The following is a 20,082-nucleotide window of genomic DNA, read 5'->3' as shown; positions in this document are numbered from 1 at the left end:
TCAACCATCATCAGTTTTGTGAACAGAGCTTGCAAGCACTATCATAATGGTTGAAGAGTTAAATAGTGCATAAAACCTTCCAAATAAATAAACTGTGAAAAAGATTCCAGCATCTATAAAATGATGAGGAAGTTGGCTTGTAGCCTGGAGTTCATAAAACTCCTCAGTAAGCAAACAGACTCTTCAGTCAACTGTGTAAATAGAGTCAACCACTTCTACAACACTTCTACAACACTTAGACAATTGGATTGTAGCCAAGAGTCCATAAATATCGCTATTAAATAAATTGACCTCAGAACTGCTATCCTGAGCAAATCCTTGAGGCAAAAGAGTCAAAGTTATGGGGAAATAAAAACACTTATACATTGTTCCGTATTAGTGTGAAACAACCTACCTTTTCATCCATTTGATGAACGTTTTTAATTGACTGGAAATCTTTTCCACATTTATAATGTTGGTCTTTTACTTTTCTACTCATCAGTCGCCATTATTGAATGGCAATACAGACTCAGTGGGCTGAATGGCCTAATTTCTGCTCTTTTGTCTAATGGTCTTATTGGTAACAATCTGACAAAAATGTTGTTTTATGGAAAGCTGCATTGTCCAACTGCTGCACTGTCAGAACTCACTATGGTGTACATAGCTACAACTCATGCTACAGCATTTAGCAGTAGCATGCAAACAGTTTCATTTATCTTAAACTCTTCTTGCCTCCAATTGATATAAAACCACACAGCTGCTATATTCTGGCCACCTTGTGAAAATGAAAGATCTTAGCCTGGTTTGGCTGGTAGGGAGCCCACAAGGATGTTAAGGAGGTCATTATCAGGAGTCGGTGTGGTTTCAACCCATGCTCTTTCTCCTGCCATGCAATATGGCATTAGGGGGAAATGGAAGCAGAATTTCCAGTGTCCTCCTGGCAGCCTGTTCTTTGCTACTCTGTGTCTTTTTGGTCCCATTTCAGGACAGTGAAATCTGGCTCATAGGTGTCAGGTGTTGCAGATTATTATTTCTGCTGTCCAAAAAAATTACTTATTTCAGACAGAGACTGGATATTAAATAAGAAATCTACCAACAGTGTTAAGTAATTTAGGAAGGTGGTAGTGGCAGAGGAACTGAACCCAAATCATTGTCCATGCAACTATCAAAGATTAAATCACCTTGTCTTCATTTAAAGTCATTAAAAAGAGAACTCTGTTTAATTTTTATTATTATTGTCCTAGCAATTATATTTTAGTGGCAAATTTTAACAACAACCTATTCCTTTTAATTCTTTGAATGCTGAAAACATTCAGCTCCTTTAGCCTGTTTCTGCCTTGAAGTTGAGTTGTGTCTAATCTCTATCTACCCATTTGGCTCCACAATCCTTAATACTTTATCCAAACAAAAATCCATCAGTTTAAAACATTCAATTGATCTCCGTCTCAATGGCGTTTTCGGGAAGAGTGTTGTAAATGTCCACTATCCTTTGTGTGTAGAAGTGCTTGTTGATGTCATGCTTGAATGACCCAGCTTTAATTTGAAGGTTATGCCCCTTGATGTGGATTAGCTATTTCACAGCTACTATGGTGGAAGCAAATGCTGCCAGTGCTGACCATTGTGCAAAGAATGTAATACTTCAGCCTGCCCAGTATTCTGCTTTTGGAAAATAATTTCCTACAGTACCGGTGACTGTATTTCACAATATTTTGCTGGCAGTGAATCCCTTGCGATGTCCTGAGGTCATGAAAAATGCTTTGTAATCTTGCCCTTTCGTTTAATGGAAAGTGAGGTGGTGCATGAGGATTGCTGTTAATTTCCTCAGATCGTATTCAAATTAACATTCTTAGTATTTAGATAGCGCTGTAAAGGAAGTAAAACAGCCAAAGGTACTTTGTAGGAGCATTATTAAGTAGCATTGAACAGCAAACCACGTTAAGACAAATGGCCAAAAGCAGAGGAACAGCTTCAAGATAGATAGTGACGCAGAGGGAAAACAGATGTGTGAGAGGCCACAATTAGAAAAATCCAGAAATCTTAGAGGGTTGTTGGACTGGAGGAGATCATGGGGATAGGAAAGGGCTAGACCACCAGGGATTTGTTCACAAAGATGCTGCATATCACTGCATGATCAGCTCCCTCCCAAAGAATAGTCATACTGGACTTGCAAATGTAACGCTATGTCTCCCTCCACAGATATTTCCAGGCATACTGAATTTCTCCAACACCTTCTGTTTTATATCAGTCTCCTCCTTGCACTTTAACCTATATATGTAGTTAATCTAATCATTGCTCACTTCAATTTCCCATGATGGCACATTCTTCAATTTAAAGGGAAGGTGATGGGCCTTGTGGAAATATCAGTGGACCTCTGGTTAATCCAGAGACCTAATTAATGGTTGAATCCTGTCACAGCAGATGGTGGAATTTGAATTCAATAAAAGTCTGGAATTAAGAATCTAGTGATAATGATCATTGTTATTCGTCTTATGATAACCATGAAACCATTGCCAATTGTCTGGAAAAACCCATCTGGTTCACTAATATCCTTTAGGGAAGGAAATACTTGGTCTGGCCTACATGTGACTCCAAACCAATATAGGTGACTCTTGACCTCAGTTAGGGGTGGGCAATAAATGCTGATCTAGCCGTCGATGCCATTGTCCTCTGAATGGATACAAAAAATAAACCTCGGATTTGTTTACCCATTTTACTGTGAAAAGTGATGGACAGGATTGTTCATCAATCTAGTTGGAGGGGGCAGGAATGTGCAAGGCTGTCTAATTAAGAGTTTCTTCCTCACACAAAGCATGTAAAAGTCAAAGCTCCTACTGCGTCCAGTGTTGTAGCTTAGCTGCCTGTCTGTCATTATTAGCAAACAGTCCAATCTGTGTCAACACAGGTGTGATCCCAATATTCACTTCCTGTGAAAAACACAAGGGTGACATTTTTATTAATTAGATCATCGCAAGAATTAGCAGACTCTTAGTTAAGCAGAATAGCCTCTTTTTCATGTAAGGGGTAGTTTTCATACTCAGATTTTTCAGATGCATTTGAGTGCATCCTTCTACACACGCTTAAAAGGGCTGTCATGGTGTGGTAATAGTGTCCCTATCTCTGAGCCAAAAGGTACAGGTCCCACCTGCTTTAGAGGCATATAATAACAGCAATGAACAGGCTGATTAAAACAAAAATCCACTCTTACCAAATCAACATTGGAAATTTAGTTTTGAATAAATTGTTTGACAATTGTTGAACCAAAATGAAAATAATGACTAATGTCACCCATTAGGGCAGATGCTTTTTTTCCAGTGTATTGCGACATTGGATGCTTTCCACTCATTGCTTTGTTCAGAGTGTGGGAAGTTTACTGTCTCTAAGACCAAATAGTGTTCCTTAACATTTGACTCCACTTGTCATATTTCAGCGTAGAAAACAAATATATAATATTTATTTAAGCCATTAGTTTTACATTCAAACCTACTTCGCACCATTATGATCATAGAAGCACTCACACTTTCAATGTCTCTTCTATGTCTGTTTCATTTTTAGTAACTCAATCAATTTTCAAACTTGTTCAACTCTTTGAGGAATAGCTACATGCACTCCCATTGGGTATTTACATTGTTTATTCATCTATCTAATAGGAAGAAACAAGAAGTGAGGATCTGATTTAGACACACAATTTGGAGCAAAGTACAGAAAGTCTGAAATCTTTAAATAGTACAGTCCATATAACTAATAATCCTCTTTCAAGTCCTCAGTTTTCTCTGCATCATGTTTCGTCCTTACCTGGTCTGACCTACGTGTGACTTAAGATCCACAGCAATGTGGTTGACTCTTAACTGCCCCTGGGTAATTAGGGATGGGCAATAAATGCTGGCCTAGCCAGTGACCCCTCATCCCATGAATGAATAAAAAAAAGCACTCAACCTGAACTTCTACGTTGCCACCTGAGACAGCACCCCAAACCTCCCACAACATCACTGCGTGAACCCCATTATAGCTCAATCCCAGATCCATAAATTGAAACAATAACCAAAGTTACATTTCAAGGTATATAACTAAATGCTGATGGAGAAACCATGAAATGATATTGCAAATAGAACAATTGTTTGATGTCCCAACACAATAATTTCTAAATCATAGGCCAGTAACATAACTGCAAAATGATACACCAATACTGTAAAATGTTATAGTGTTAATTTATGGATTAGAAACTGGACGGAATAACAACATTCGAGTTGCTGTACATAGTTAAGATGTTCTTTGCACTTTTTAATTTGCACTGTGAAAAGGTAGAGGTTATTAATCATTCTCACTAATAATGTGGTTTTCTGTGATAATGTAAAGTTATCTCCCAATGCCATAGTGCAATCATATCATATATCAAATTAAAATAATTCAATACTCTAATATTGATGCCTGATTTCATCTCTCTGGTAGACAAATACGTAGTCTAAGATTATGGCTTGATTCATAAAGGGAGTCAAGATTTAAATGATCTACAGACTTATTTGCTCGTACTTGCACTCTAGATGGCGCTGTTTGAAGACTATAGGATGAAAACAATCGACTGACTACCAGATTAAATACCGGAGGGTGAGATCATTTCCATGGATCTCTGAAAAATCATGTCAGCATTATCAACACAACTTCTAATGATTTTGAAATGGACTGGAAAAAACTTCAGGGATACCTTTGGAGCTAGTTAAGGCGTCAGAACCAAAACACAGAAAACAACATGATTGACTTGATCAGAGCAACAAGGAGACCATGAATTATTCTGTGGAACATAGAGCCTTCATCAAACATAGTTGGAAGATATGTCATCAAAGGCAAAGAAAGCTGCGTAGAACAATAAACATAATGACCTTGAAGAAAGCAGAGGATATCCAGATGATTGTTGACACATGATATGAAATGCCTCTATGAGATGTTGCGAACCACCTGTAGCCTCCTGACTGAAGATACCAGTCTCTCATTAGTGTTGTTGGTCATACCATATTAACTGACATAGCTACATTTTGGGTAGCTGGACATTTTAAGAGCCTACTTAACCAGACATCTTGCAAAGAAAATAAATCATAAATCTAGTCTGTTGGTCATATCTGTTGCTGTAAAAGCTCTTTTTGCTTGAGATCATTAAAGCAATAAAACTCATCAGTAGTACCTGGTTCAAATGCTGTGATTGCGGAGACATATCAAGCAGGAGGTCACCAACCAACTCAATCTTTGATCATTTGCAGTTTTAAAAAATCATTTATTCATACACAGGAGCAATAGGTATCTTTGTAAAAAACATAGAGAAATTTCCTTTCTTGTCATCACAGGGAACAGTTTTGCTAGGATCTTTTTAAACATCAAGCATTTAGCTGAGAAATTATTGCCTGACAAGCAAGTGTGGATTGTGGAAAAGCAAAGAAAATACTGATATGGTCTTCACCGCGAGACAACTTCAAGGAAAGGTTGCAAATAAATCACTGGACCTTTGCCATATCTTTGCTGATCTTACAAAGATATTTGACACAGTCAGCAGAGAGGGCCTCTGCAAACTTCTGGTCAGTGTTGGCTGACTTGAACGGGTTAATCTGATGACCCAACAGTTCCCTGATGTCCAGAATCTTTCCTGTCTGCAATGGAGTTAAATAGAGTTGCATTTGAGCTCCCATCCTACTTGGTTTGTTTCCATGCTTGCTTATTCCAGGAGCAAACTGAATAGAGGAGTGATTGTTTCAGATTGAATGGCATATGTACAATTTCCACCATCTATGATCAAAAACTCTTTCTTCTGAAAAGAATTGCTGAGGAGTTCTTCTTACCTATTGATTGTGCAGTGGGCACACACACAAAAGAGGACCTTCAAGTATTTTCTAGATGTTCATAGGAAATTTGGTACCATCATGAATCTGAAGAAGACAGAAGTTAGATCTGAGGCAAGTTGCTGGAAACCTTATGTGCCATTCAATATTGCCATTGAACATACTACCTGCAATTGACAGGGCCATTTGCTGATGAAACACCATATCACACACTGCATTCTTAGATTATGAAGTGATGCATAGATTTTTATTACACCTGGTAGTGTCATTGGAAGGTTCCGTGTGTGGTAGCACAATTAAAAGACTATTAAAATGTTAGAAGAAGTTGAGGTCTAGAGGCAATCATTTGGTATCTTACTACATATTTGCGATAGTTAGAGCACAAGCAATCACCAAACTTAGAAAGTCTGTCATCTTCACCCCAGAAAGGCAGTGAAAATTAGACCACAGTCCAGAATTACATTGAGTAAGATTATAAATGCCAAGCAGAGACAGTGATAGTAAATTGACAGCCATGATGGGCTGGTCACTGAGTCCAAATAAATGATGTGAAATACCAAAGGCGGTGAAGGCTGTAAATGCTTTTGTGAAAATCCATTCAAAAGATAAAAGGATTTCTGAAAGACAAATCTGAAGTAATGTGCCATCTCAACTGGTGTGAGCAGCCATCATGCTTGTGACTTGGAACCGGCAGCAGAAAATCACTGATTGTGCTAGACAGCCTGAAGCAAGATGTGGCTCACTAGCCGAAGGTTTTCGACAGGAAATGAGATGGTGTGTAATTTGGGTATATTTAAAGGAGACCTTTTTGAAGATGCTTAGAATGGTTCATATTTATAGTGCAACAGCCCTTTTCCGTAATGGATATGGAACACGAAAAGTTGTGCACATGCAGTCACCACACTGATCATCAAACAAAATCTGTGTAGCCACTGTGAAAGTTGGAGACATAAAAATCATCAATGTGTATGTGCTACCTAAGGTACCGTCATCAATCTGAAGAAGACTGAAGTTAGTCTCAGACAAGTGTATTGGAAAATCTTATGTGCCATTCAATATTACCATTGAACATACTACCTCCAGTGTACAACCCCACCTACTGAGGAAGCCCCATATCAAACACTGCACTCTTAGATTATGAACTGATTTATAGATTTTTATGATTAATCTATTTTGAACATTACCTGTTACTACTTATCCTGAAGTCCATGTTGGCGATTTTCACCAACCTTTATACATCATGAATATATAATTCGGAAGATAGAGCAGATGACGAGTGACTGTCTTCATTTGGCAATTGCTATCTCTTCCCTGTCACCTAGCAACCAGGGTGTCATACTCATGCAAATGGAGGAAAGATTACAATCTGTATCCCTGCTTTGTCTCTTTGGATGGTGAAAGGCCTCTTTTCCATGCATCGCAAAGATCCTTTCTTGCTTGCAACACAGCTAATGTCAGCTGACCTTGATCCACTTTGAAATCGAGCATCCTCTGATTACATCCTGACTTGTACCAGAGATAAGGGCGGTAAGCAGACCGGTTTTGAGGTAAAGCTAAGAAATATCTTGGACTCAAGTTTGTTAAAAACCTCTGGGATGCTGACTTCATTCCAATAAGATGTTTGATTTCACATGTAACATGAACAAATAGGATAATATTTACACTGAATTTCAGTATATTTTTGAAAATTCCTCAGAACATATAAAATAATAAAACATACCACTTGATCCCCGTTTACTGCTGAAATTAGTTGATTCCAAACTTGGAGAGAGAGAGAGAGAGAGAGAGAGCTCTCTTTACTGTAGCAGACATCTATTTCCGGATTACTAGAAGTTCGAGATGGTTTTCCTTCTTAACTGAACAGGGAGCTAAAGTCCAATTTCCTGACCCCTTCACTGGCTCTCTTTGTCCAGGATGAGCTGAAATCAAAATAACCACATCGTCCAACGTGTGAGATTACCCATTAGGCTCTCTTTGATCCATTCATTATTCAATAGAAACTTGTGTGTTTTCCAGATTTAACCTCATGTTGAGTTGAATTGAGAGATAATTTGGCTGAAACACCTTGCAGGAAAATCAGTCAATAAATCTGCAATGTGGATAGGTTTGGTATAAATAGAGAATGAAAGTTGATCAACTGTAGTGTAGGTAATTTTTATTTATTCATTCACGGGATGTAGGTGTCATTGGCTAGACCAGCACTTATTGCCTGTTCTTAATTCCCTTTTGAGAAGGAAATGTGCTAAGCTGTTTTCTTGAACCACTTCAGTTCATGTGCTGTAGGGGAGACAATGGCCTAAACTATTAAACCAGAGACCAAGGTAATGTTCTGGGAATCTGGGTTCAAACCCTGCCATGGCAGATGGTGATATTTGAACCCAAGAGTCTAATGATGATTATGAAACTGTTGCCAATTGTTGGAAAAAAAACATCTGGTTCAAATATGCCCTTTAGGGAAGGTTCTGTCATCCTTACTTGGTCTAGCCTACATGTGACTCTAGACCCACAGCAATGGTTGACTGCTCTCTGAACAATTAGGGATGAGCAGTAATTGCAGATCCAGCCAGTGATGCAAACATCCCATGAATGAATAAAAAAGTTGTTAAACGCGCAGTGCTGTTAGTTCAGTTTCTAGTCAATGGTAACCCCAAGGATGTATGTAGTGGGGATTCAGTGATCGTAATGCCCATAGATGTCATGGGTAAAGATTCCCTCTTGTTGAAGATACACTTTCCACAATGCTTAACCCTCATGCTTCTCCTATACGGTGTTCATAATGGAGGAGTACTGCATCATCAAAAGAGGGGTGGGCAGGGGAGTAGTTGTGGGTGGTTGCTAATCAATTTCCTTGCCCATGTTTGAGTTAATGCTAGCAGACTTCATGGATTCCAGTGCCACTTATGGCTTGGTTTTCTTGTCCAGTGATATTACCCCCAAACCATTCTCACATGCACAATATACGTGACACAGTTTGAAGAAAAGGCATATTTTCTCAGATGAGGAATTGGAGTGAGGTTTTGAAGGTTGAACTTGTTTCTTTGGGAAATAAGTAACTTGGTGGAAAAATATTAGAAGATTTCCGATTGTTTACTGTGACAAAACATTCATAAAATGGTAGCTGTTAGCTTTGCATTATACTGTGTGGGCTGTAGAGTGATGGACTTAATTTTGAGGGATTTCTGATCATATAGATGATGAAGATTAGTAGCTGATGTTGAGGATATGATGAGAATGTGAATAGATGGAGAATATGAATAGAGAGAAAGCATATAGTATCCTTTATTAATAGATGTTAAGAGTAAAGGACAAAGAGATTATGAAAACCATGTTTAAACAGTAGCTCAGTCTAATCTGAAATACTGTGCCCAGTTCCCCAAAACACTTTAGGAAATATGTGAAGGCAAGAGAGAGCATGCAGGAGAGGTTGACAAGAATTGTTCCAGGGATGAGGAACTTTAGCCACATGGGTAGATTGGAGAAGTTGGGACTGTCATCCCTGGAGAATAGAAGGTTGACTGGAGATTTGATATATCCTGAGGGGTCTAGGCAGAATTTTCAGGAAATAGCTTCCTATTGATGGAGGGATCAAGAATCAGAGGACATTGATTTAAGCCAATTGGCAAAAGTAGCAATGGAGTCACAAGGAGAAACGTGTACATGTATTGAGTGATTGAGATCTGGAACTCACTGCCTGAGATTATGGTGGAGGCAAGGTTCTATCGATGCATTCAAGAGGGAATTGGATTATTATCTGAAAAAGGTTGATATGCACGGTAACGGGGAGAAGATGGGGTACCAAGGTCCCAAATGGCAGACTGGATTTTAAAAAGTATACCCATGGGATCCGCAGGTATCTATGTATTAAATTGGCCCAGTGGCAGGGCAGGGTAATGGTTGCCAAGTGTTCTTGCAACTGGAAGACTGCTTCTAGTGGCATTCCGCAGGGCTCAATACTTGGTCTCCTGCTTTGTGTGGTATTCATTAATGGTATAGATTAAACAATGGAGCATGATCAAGAAGCTTGCAGTTTACACAAAACATTAGCTGTATTATTGATATTGAGAGGAATAGTTGTAGACTGCAGGAAGATGTCAGTGAAACTGGTCTGGTGGCTAGAAATGGAATTTGATCCACGAAGTTGGAGGTGATGACTTTGTGGACATCAACAAGGCAAATTAATCCTTGATTAATGGGAGAATACCGAGAGATCTTGGAGTGTGTGTTCACAGGTCATAGAAAGTAGCTGGTCAGGTTGATACAGCAGTTAAGAAGGTATATGGAATTCTTGTACAAAAACAGTGTTCTAGAGAAACATAGCAGGCCTGGCAGCATCTGTAGAGAGAAAACAGTGAGTGTTTCAAGTTCAGTAGTCCTTTGTCAGAACTCAGTCTGAGAAAGGGTCACAGGATTGAAAGATTAACTCTGTTTTCTCTCTGCTGCCAGACCTGTTGAGTTTCTCCAGCACTTTGTAAGTTTGGTTCAGATTTCCAGCATCTGTGATGCTTTGTGCTTATTCACATAGAATTCTTTGCTTTCTTAGCCAAGGTATAGAATATAAATACATAGCGAGGTAATGTAGGAATTGTGTAAATTGTTACTATTTCCAGGGTCCAGAGGAAATTTACAAGCAGGTTTCCAGGACAGGAGAAATGCAGCTATGAGGAACAGTTGCATTGACTGGGATTGTTCCCCTTGGAACAGAGGAGACTGAGACGTAATTTGATTGAAGTGCACAAAATTTTGAGGAGCTTGGATAAAGTGGTGGGAGGAGCATTTTACGTCAGCAGTGTGCTCAGTACTAGCCTGCATAAATTTAAAGAGGTTGGTAGAAAGATTGGCGGGGTGATGAGGAAAAATATTTCACCCAGAAGTAGTGGGATCTATTGTGAAGGTAGTTAAGAGAGATAGATGGGTCTGGTGTGAGGGTGGGTTTGACAGGTTGAAGTCATTGAGAAACTATTAAACTTGTCTGATTTTGAGTGATCTCTGTTAACCTAGATTTATGGATTTGTTTTCACACAGGAACTATTGGGAAATTCAAGCGAGCCACTTTCATTCATAGTGTTCATCCCTGAATGGAGGAATCCTCCAACACCAGCTCTGGTCCGAATGGAGGGGAGCAAGTTTAAACGGCATCAAATCATAGTGCCAGCCTATGAGCATGAGTACAGGAGTGGGTCACAGCACATCTGCAAAAAGTAAGACTTACCGCATCACCAGGTCATGGCTTAACTGATGTATGTATATCTGATTGATAAGCTGCATCAATCTTCTGTGGGCTGAGGGTGGGGAGTTACAGAGGGGGTGGCGTCATAGTGACAGGGTGTGTTTCACAGATTGGGGAAGTCACTGGGTGGGAGCGTGTATCACCGGTTGGGAGGGTGTGTCATCTGACAGGGAGGGGGAAAGTCATGGGTACGGGGTAATTATAGATGGGAAGCTGTTTATTATGAAGAAGCTGATTTGAGGTGAGAGCTCAAACCATATTTTGTTCATTTGTAGGGAGGATATCTACTATAAAGCTGTGCATTCTACAGCTCTCATCTTCCTGCAGAATGATGCTGGCTTTACAAAATGGGAGCCCATGCCTGATCGGGTCCAGCAACTGATGGCAGCCTTCAAATTGACAGGAAAGTCGTCTTCATCCTCCTCCTCATCCTCGTCATCCTCATTGTCAACTGGTGAGAAAGACCAGGAACAGGGTCGGGACCAAAGCAGCAACACTGTGCGTCACTGAACTGAGACTAAATGTGTTTGCAAGTTAGAGGTCGCACAGAGCAGTTAGTACTGTGTGTGATTTTAAACAGGTGGACTCGATACAAGCTGCAAACCATTGTTGTCACCAGCAAGAAAATGTATATAATGTACAGTGTCTTTCAAAACAGACTCAGAGTTCTGGGTTCTTAATGTTTCTGTTTGTTGTTTTTCTTTTACTGAAGTGTTTAGGGGAGAGAAGCAGAATATGTCTGTAATATATTCTATGGAAACATTTCGTAACAGAATACCATGTCAGTTTTATCAGCTTTCTTATTTTTTTGAGATTATGCAATTCTGCCTAATATTTTTTTAAACTTTGCGAATAGTGGCTGCAGACATTTTCCATTTTAACACAGGAATTTCTTTTCAATGCAAAGAATTAAGTGTAAGTGTACAAACTGAAGGATAGGAATTGATTGGTGTAAGAAGTGTTGCTTCTTATTGACCTGTGTAGACTGTATCTCCGAATTGTTCAAAGGAGCTTCACTCACTGAACATTTGAATGTACAGCATCCAGTGCAGCCCTTGCATTTAACCCTTCTCTGGCACAAGGGTGTTAGATGACCTCCTGAAAGGAAATATTGCATGTTACAGGAAAAGAACAGGGAGATGGAATAACAGAGATGAGCTCTCTGTGGAGAATAGGGGGCATGGGCTCCTTCTGAGCTGTCTTCAGTCAGGTTTGGGATTTGTTCAGCACCCAGATTCTTGTCTATGTGGTTAGCTTCATTGATGATTTCAATAATAAGGTCTGTTAACTGTGCAGCAAACTGTGCAGCATTTGCGTGGGCTAAATGAAATCCCTCTGCCAGCAATGAACTTTCAGTGATCATTACAGAATAACTAGGATTCAGTACTGTTCTCAGCCAGGCCAGCCGGAAAAGTGTTAAATATATGGTTGATTCACTTGGGAAGTATAGCTCAATAAGTTGCCCTGTGATAAAGGAAATGAGAGTGTACTTACACCTGCAAGGATTGATTTCCAGGAGTTTGGGTTTTTGATTTTTGCCACGCCGACAGACTGCGAAGAGAAACTGTTGTCAAAATGATCGTGCAGCACTGATTGCTCACAGTGCTCAGTTCAGGAGGCACCTCTTGATGGGGTCAGCTGGGCTCAGAATTGTGAGTAATGGTTCAGTGTTGTGCTGCAGACTGAGCACCGAGCTCTTGCTGTCAGACATGGAGATCTGGCTTATCTGGGCAAGGCTGTCATCCAAGCAACTTCTTGACCGTTTTATCAATTCACAACATCACGTTGAGATTATTTCTAACTTACAGAGTCCACAGAACCTCATAGGTTTGATAAGCAGCTTCTTATTACAAAGCTTTCAAACAGCAACTGTGCAAAGTGAAGATCTGAGTGTGCTTGTAGTTAATGTTTGTTAATGTATCTGCCAAAAGGGATTGTCAGACTTGATGATGAGGAGTTGACTGTGCTGCAATGAAATTCTTTAAAAGAATACTATATACACAAAATGCTGGAAATGCTCAGCAGTTCGGGCAGCATTTGTTGAGAGAGAAGTAGAGTTAATGTTTCAGGTCTGTAGCCCTTTGACAGAACTGGAAAATGTATGAACCAATGAAGGGTCATATACCTGAAATATTAACTCTGTTCCTTTCCCCATAGATGCTGCTTATTTGCCATTTTTTTTTCACATATCCAGCATTCACAGTATTTTGTGTTGGCTTTATAGTATCATTCATGACTAAGTTATGGAATATAATTTTCAATGCCAACACGCATCCAATCTGTTAGTGTAAATTGTGGTTCACTATAACTTTATTGTAGAATTGCCATTGTTTTGCGTGAGATTATCTTGTCACCCTATCGCTCTTGTTCCATCAACCATTAGTTCATTCACTGTCCTATAACCATACAAAGAAACACTTTGGTTAATTTGTATTCTATTGTAATTTGTATTTATGAGATAACAACCATGTATTCCTCAGAACGTAGTTTAGGGTTTTGATAACAAACTCCATCAGTCAGGGTCTGAAGTGTGGGACACCCTTAAAATCATTTGTACCCTACAGTTACACTCGGTCTAAACAGAGACCCAATCTTCATTCATTCTGCTGGTGCCCTGCCTGAAGTGGCTATGGTTTCATGTTTCCTGTTCAGTGTAAAGATGAAAATTCCCAAAGATAGAGATAGTTCTCTTTCTGACTCTATGGACTGGAGTTTACACTCCCCTACAGTAGCTCTAAAGGAGGAGGGCCTCCTTAAACCCAGCAGGTACCTTCCCACCAATTACCCACTCACTCACCCCCCTGTCTGAAATCTTTATGCAGGGTCTCCACCAATCCTTGGGCCCGTTGAGATGTTTGATTGTGTCCAATAGCTGCACAAGGGCCCTATTCTCACCCTCACACTGGTTATTCCACCATTAGCCAATTAACATGTGTCCCAATGTTTGAGAACATTACAGCAATCATAGCTTTCCTTAAAACCCAACCTGTATGTGTATATATATATATATATATATGTATCTAAACACACACATTATAACCCAGAAAACCTTCTCGAACCACATTGTTTGCTTTCTTTCTAATGTTTTAAAAGTTTTCTTTCCAATCTATTGTCTCATAAGTTTGTTTATCTTTTTCTAAGAGTTATCTCTTTCAGTGATGTCAGTGACTTATGCTACAACCAGTGCATTGAGTTCTGTTCAAAGGGCTTCTTGTACTCACCATTCAAACCTATCTTGTCTTTATCTAGTTTCCTGCAGATCACTTCTGGTTACTGACACATCACAGCAGCTGAATCACTTTGTTTGCTTCCTCATGTCTCTAACAGATTCCAACTCTTACCTTTGATATCTCAATAGGTTGATGTCTTAGGTCTCACTGTGTCCTCAAATGTGAGTTTCCATTATTGAACTTGCACCAGGATACCCACTTCATCGTCAGAAATTCCAATAATTTTAAATTCCAAATCCATCCATAAATTTCATCTCAACTAATTCTCTAACAGTGGCCCCTCGTTTTTGACTCCCCAAACAGGAGCAACCTTCTTTCAGCAATTATCCTCTCAAGCTCTTTAAGAATTATGTTTCAATGTGATCATCTTTTCTGATAAACTCCTCAGAATTAAGTCCCTATCTATAAATCTTTCCTCATAGGAAACCTCAACTCCAGAATCAGTATCGTAACGATTACATTGTCTCCAAGGAGACCCCCAAGTACACAGTGGTCTCGTGTAATTGCAGTAAGTCTTCTTCGCATTAACAGTCCAATTCATTTGTATTAAGGGATAACATACCATTTACAATCCAAATTTCTTGCTGTGTTTACCTATTGACGTTCAGTAATTCATGTATATGTCCATCTAAATACCAACATGTCCTGGTCCTCTCTATCCAAACTAAGTGAAAAGGTAATCGTTATGTGCCCCGTCTCAGTCTATGTTCAGTGATATCACTTTGTAACTTATCCGTCATATGTTTTCAGGTTCCTGCTTCTCTCACTGAGTTCAGGTCTTTGCTCTTTCCCCTGTGTTCTTGAGTCCACTGCTATCAATGTATTCTTGAGTCTTTACTGTTCTCACTGAGTTCGCATGTCTCCACTGCTGTCAGTGGTCTTGAGTTTCCATTGTTCTCGTATTTTCTAGTTTCCACTGCTTTCATTCTGTTTTTATGTCTTCTATTTCTGTTGTGCTCTCAGGGCTGCCTTCTTCTTGCTGCTTTCTTACAACTGCTCTCACTGTGCTTCAAGTCTCTGCTGCCCTCACTGTATTATTGAATTACCACTGCTCTTACTATGTTCTCAAGTGTTCTTAGTACAACTCGCACTGTATCCTTGAGTTTCCACTTTTTATCCTGTGTTTTCACTATTACTCTTGTTCTCAAGTCTTCTTCCACACTATGATGTTCGAGTCTCTTCTGCTCTCACTATTCTCAGCTCTCCAATATTCTTATTGTTTTTGAGAGTCTCTGCTGCTCCCAATGTGGTCCTGAGTTTCCACTCTCTCACTGTCACTAAGTCTTCACACTCTTACTGTTCCTGAGTCTCTATTGTTCTCACTGTTCTTGGGTCTCCATTGTTCTCACTGGCTTCTAGAGTGTCCCTGAACTTCAAGCTTCACTCTTTTCACTGTGTTCTAATTCTCACTGGAGTCAGTCTGTTCTTAATGCTGTCACTGCATTCTCAGTTCTCAATGCTCCTCACAGTCTCCTTTCATTGTGTTCTGAAATGTCACTGTGTTCTGAAGTTTCCTCTGCAACTACTCAGTTTTAGAGTCTCTCCCAGCCTTGCTGTGTTCTCTTTGGTTTCCTGACTCTGTTTTTGGTCTTTTCTGGTCTTTTTTATGCTCACTGTTAACTTTCTGTGATACCTCTACAAGTCCATTTCTTCACCTGAATGCAAGACTTTATCAGCATCTCATCATTCAGTGAAGACTGCATTTTTCAATTGTCTTTCCAAACTTGACAATGTCACATTATACTCCATCTGCCATGCTTTTATCCAATCATCCAACCTGTCTATCTCATTGCAGCTTACTTTTCCACCTAACTTTATCTTGTCAGCAATCCCTGACTCTCTCTATCTTCTGCCCCTGACTGGTTTGGCTCAGAATGTGAGGGTGTTTGGATAATTGTAGATTCTTTCTTGGATTGTTGATGAGTGACATTGTCTGCTTACCAAGATCTTCACTGTGTGCAGATGCTGTTGGGTTTTGTCTTCAAATTCTTTCAAGTTTTATGTGAAGTTCCAAAAGGGATACAGCCTCCAGAGCATTTCTGAAGTTGTAATGGCTACAACCTTGCACTGACGGCATATATCTCAATGTTTTTGTATATCTCGGAATCACACTTATTACTGAGCACGCATCGAAATAGAGATAGTGCAGACCTGAGGCTGAACTGAGCCTGTGCAGTCATGTTTTGCCTAACTCTGAGGTTGGACGTGGTGATTGGGATTGCGCAGTCCTGCACTGTGGTAGTGTGTACAGAATAATCAGGATCTCCAAATTCTGGAGTGAGGCAGTGATTGGGATCTCCCAGTCCTGGAGTGAAGCAGAGATTGGGATCTCCCAGTCCTGGAGTGAAGCAGTGACGGGAATCTCCCATTCCTGGAGTGAGGCAGTGATTGGGATCTCCCAATCCTGGAGTGAGACAGTGATTGGGATCTCCCAGTCCTGGAGTGAAGCAGTGACGGGAATCTCCCATTCCTGGAGTGAGACAGTGATTGGAATCTCCCAATCCTGGAGTGAGACAGTGATTGGAATCTCCCAGTCCTGGAGTGAGACAGTGATTGGGATCTCCCAATCCTGGAGTGAGACAGTGATTAGGAATCTCCCAATCCTGGAGTGAGACAGTGATGGGAATCTCCCAGTCCTGGAGTGAGACAGTGATTGGAATCTCCCAATCCTGGAGTGAGACAGTGATTGGAATCTCCCAATCCTGGAGTGACTCAGTGATTGGGATCTCCCAGTCCTGGAGTGAAGCAGTGATTGGGATCTCCCAATCCTGGAGTCAGGCAGTGATTGGGAATCTCCCAATCCTGGAGTGAGGCAGTGATTGGGATCTCCCAGTCCTGGAGTGAGGCAATGATTGGGATCTCCCAATCCTGGAATGAGGCAGTGATTGGGAAATCCCAATCCTGGAGTGATGCAGTGATTGGGAATCTCCCAATCCTGGAGTGAAGCAGTGACGCGAATCTCCCAGTCCTGGAGTGAGGCAGTGATTGGGAATCTCCCAATCTTGGAGTGAGGCAGTGATTGGGATCTCCCAATCCTGGAGTCAGGCAGTGATTGGGAATCTCCCAATCCTGGAGTGAGACAGTGATTGGGAATCTCCCATTCCTGGAGTGAGGCAGTGATTGGGAATCTCCCAATCCTGGAGTGAGACAGTGATTGGGAATCTCCCATTCCTGGAGTGAAGCAGTGACGGGAATCTCCCAGTCCTGGAGTGAGACAGTGATTGGGAGTCTCCCAATCCTGGAGTGAGGCAGTGACGGGAATCTCCCAGTCCTGGAGTGACGCAGTGATGGGAATCTCCCAATCCTGGAGTGAGGCAGTGATTGGGAGTCTCCCAGTCCTGGAGTGAAGCAGTGACGGGAATCTCCCAGTCCTGGAGTGAGACAGTGATTGGGAGTCTCCCAGTCCTGGAGTGAGGCAGTGATTGGAATCTCCCATTCCTGGAGTGAGACAGTGATTGGAATCTCCCAATCCTGGAGTGAGGCAGTGATTGGGAATCTCCCAGTCCTGGAGTGAGGCAGTGATTGGAATCTCCCATTCCTGGAGTGAGACAGTGATTGGTCGTCTCCCAGTCCTGTAGTGAGACAGTGATTGGGAGTCTCCCAATCCTGGAGTGTGGCAGTGATTGGGAGTCTCCCAGTCCTGGAGTGAGGCAGTGATTGGGAATCTCCCAGTCCTGGAGTGAAGCAGTGACGGGAATCTCCCAGTCCTGGAGTGACGCAGTGATTGGGAGTCTCCCAGTCCTGGAGTGACGCAGTGATGGGAATCTCCCAATCCTGGAGTGACGGAGTGATTGGGAATCTCCCAGTCCTGGAGTGAAGCAGTGACGGGAATCTCCCAGTCCTGGAGTGAGACAGTGATTGGGAATGTCCCAATCCTGGAGTGAGGCAGTGATGGGAATCCCCTAGCCCTGGAGTTCGATAATGACCAGGAAAATCCACTCTAGGAGTGAGGCAGTGTCTACAGAGTGTTCAGGATCTCCCAGTCCTGGAGTGAGGTAGTATCACAGCAGTAATACCCAACACTAACTCTATGCTTCTGAATCCCAACTTAATTGCATGTGGTCAGACTGTGTGGGATTGTAGTGGTCAGATAGTGAAAGACTCAGTTCAACCATGGCCTCTCCTCACCTGTTTTACCTGTAGTGTTTATTTTTGTATTTATTTTGTTACTCTTTTTAAATTGTATTTTAAGAAGTACAGATTTAAGTATATGTGCTGCCTAACTGGTAAATAGATTGATGGTGCTTTGTGGTCAGATTTGGGATCATACTGAAATATTGTCACACAGTGCAATCCTGGCAGTACACCAGGCCTCTTGTTTTCTATTAACACTAGTGAATGTCATGTGAACCCACATCTAATTGATCTACTTTGTAAAGTCATGTCCAATGATCCAGTTTTTCTAAGTAACACATACAGATCAGATTCCCATGTTGGTTTCAAGCTCTTTACTTATGGAAGGAAAATTTCAAGACCGGAATTAAAAATGTACTGAGATTAGAATTGTCTTATTTCTTTGAAATAGAGAATGACAAAAATAATTCAGGGCCATTAACGCATCTCACTGGAACCAAATAGTTTGCCAATGTATGAGAAACACTGATAATATGGACAGTTCAGCTGTGAGCTGAACCAGCTCCAGGGCCACTCTGTGTTACAATCCAGCTCCAGGACCACTCTGTGTTGCAATCCAGCTCCAGGACCACTCTGTGTTGCAATCCAGCTTCAGGCTGAGATTCGGTTTGCAGGAGTTCAACTGCTGGAGTTCAACTCTGGAAATCACTCTGTGCTGGGTTTCATCTTTGAGAATTACTCCAGTTTCCAGAACCATTCTGTACTGGAGTTCCGTTCTCAGGGTCACTGTGTGTTGAAGATCAGTTGTCTCGCATTATTTTGCCTCTGATTGACAGTTCACATTTTACCAGTTTCCTATGCCCGCAGCCTGTGGCTAGCAACAGTAGGTCCATGGTAAGTGACGAAAACTCCAATGATGTTAGATTTGTACAATCAATCTGATCCTCTATGGGAAGCTTTTGGAGTTGTATAGAATCCCCATCTAAATAGTTTTCACAGTGAGGCTCTGCAGACACTTTTGGAGAGGAAGATTCATTCAAACACGGACGTACCTGGGGAGAAACCTTGAAATATTGAGTTTAGCTTCCACCTTGGAATCATTATACAGCATTATGGCATAGTGGTAGTGCCCCTTCCTCCAGGCCAGGAGGCTTAAATTCACTAATGTCCTTTAGGGAAGGAAACTGCCTTTCTTACCTGGTCTGGCCTACATGTGACTCCAAACCCACAGCAATGTATCTCTTAAACTACTCTCTGGGCAATTAGGGATGGGCAATAAATGCTGGCCTAAGGAGCAGGAAAATCGATGTTTTGGGCATAAACCCTTCATCAGGATTCTCATTCTCATTCTGCTGCTCCTCGGATGCTGCCTGACCTGCTGTGCTTTTCCAGCACCACACTCTCGACTCTGATCTCCAGCATCTGCAGTCCTCAGTTTCCCCTAGTTGATTTCAACCTTACTGCAAAGCCTCTACCAAGGATGCCTACCTTGAAGAAGCTCTCCTCCCCCATTCCTGATGAATGCCTTATGCCCAAAACATCGATTCTGCTCCTCGGATGCTGCCTGACCTGCTGTGCTTTTCCAACACCATACTCTAGCCAACAACACCTTCATCCTGTGAATGGATTAAAAATAAGTCCCACCTGCTCCATGGGTGTGTAATAGCATTTCTAAACAGGTTGATTAGAAAATATCTACCAGATGTTAATGACAGAACTCTAACTAAGGCCATTGTACAAAATCCTCACC

The 20,082-nt window shown here is 41.1% G+C and overlaps 1 protein-coding gene across 4 annotated transcripts in view; it reads left to right on the top strand.

The window, feature by feature from the left end:
* Positions 1 to 18,761, top strand: part of pcif1 (phosphorylated CTD interacting factor 1) — a 106,201-nt gene extending 87,440 nt beyond the window's left edge. For 2 of the 4 annotated variants that reach the window (XR_006314611.1, XR_006314610.1), the window contains 2 exons: positions 4,518 to 7,328; positions 10,824 to 10,932. Coding sequence is in view for 2 of the 4 variants with exons in the window: in XM_043710096.1 (XP_043566031.1) it covers positions 10,824 to 10,999; positions 11,304 to 11,538 (411 nt within the window). In the remaining 2 variants the exon portion in view is untranslated. Of the gene's footprint in view, positions 1 to 4,517; positions 7,329 to 10,823; positions 11,000 to 11,303 lie in introns of those variants that run through there. The other 2 variants (XM_043710096.1, XM_043710097.1) reach the window with 2 other exon arrangements.
* The last annotated feature ends 1,321 nt before the right edge of the window (positions 18,762 to 20,082 follow it).

The sequence above is a fragment of the Chiloscyllium plagiosum genome, chromosome 20, assembly GCF_004010195.1.
Source record: "Chiloscyllium plagiosum isolate BGI_BamShark_2017 chromosome 20, ASM401019v2, whole genome shotgun sequence".
Taxonomy (NCBI): Eukaryota; Metazoa; Chordata; class Chondrichthyes; order Orectolobiformes; family Hemiscylliidae; genus Chiloscyllium; species Chiloscyllium plagiosum.
Note: the sequence above shows the minus strand (reverse complement) of the source record. Positions and strands in the feature narration are given on the sequence as shown.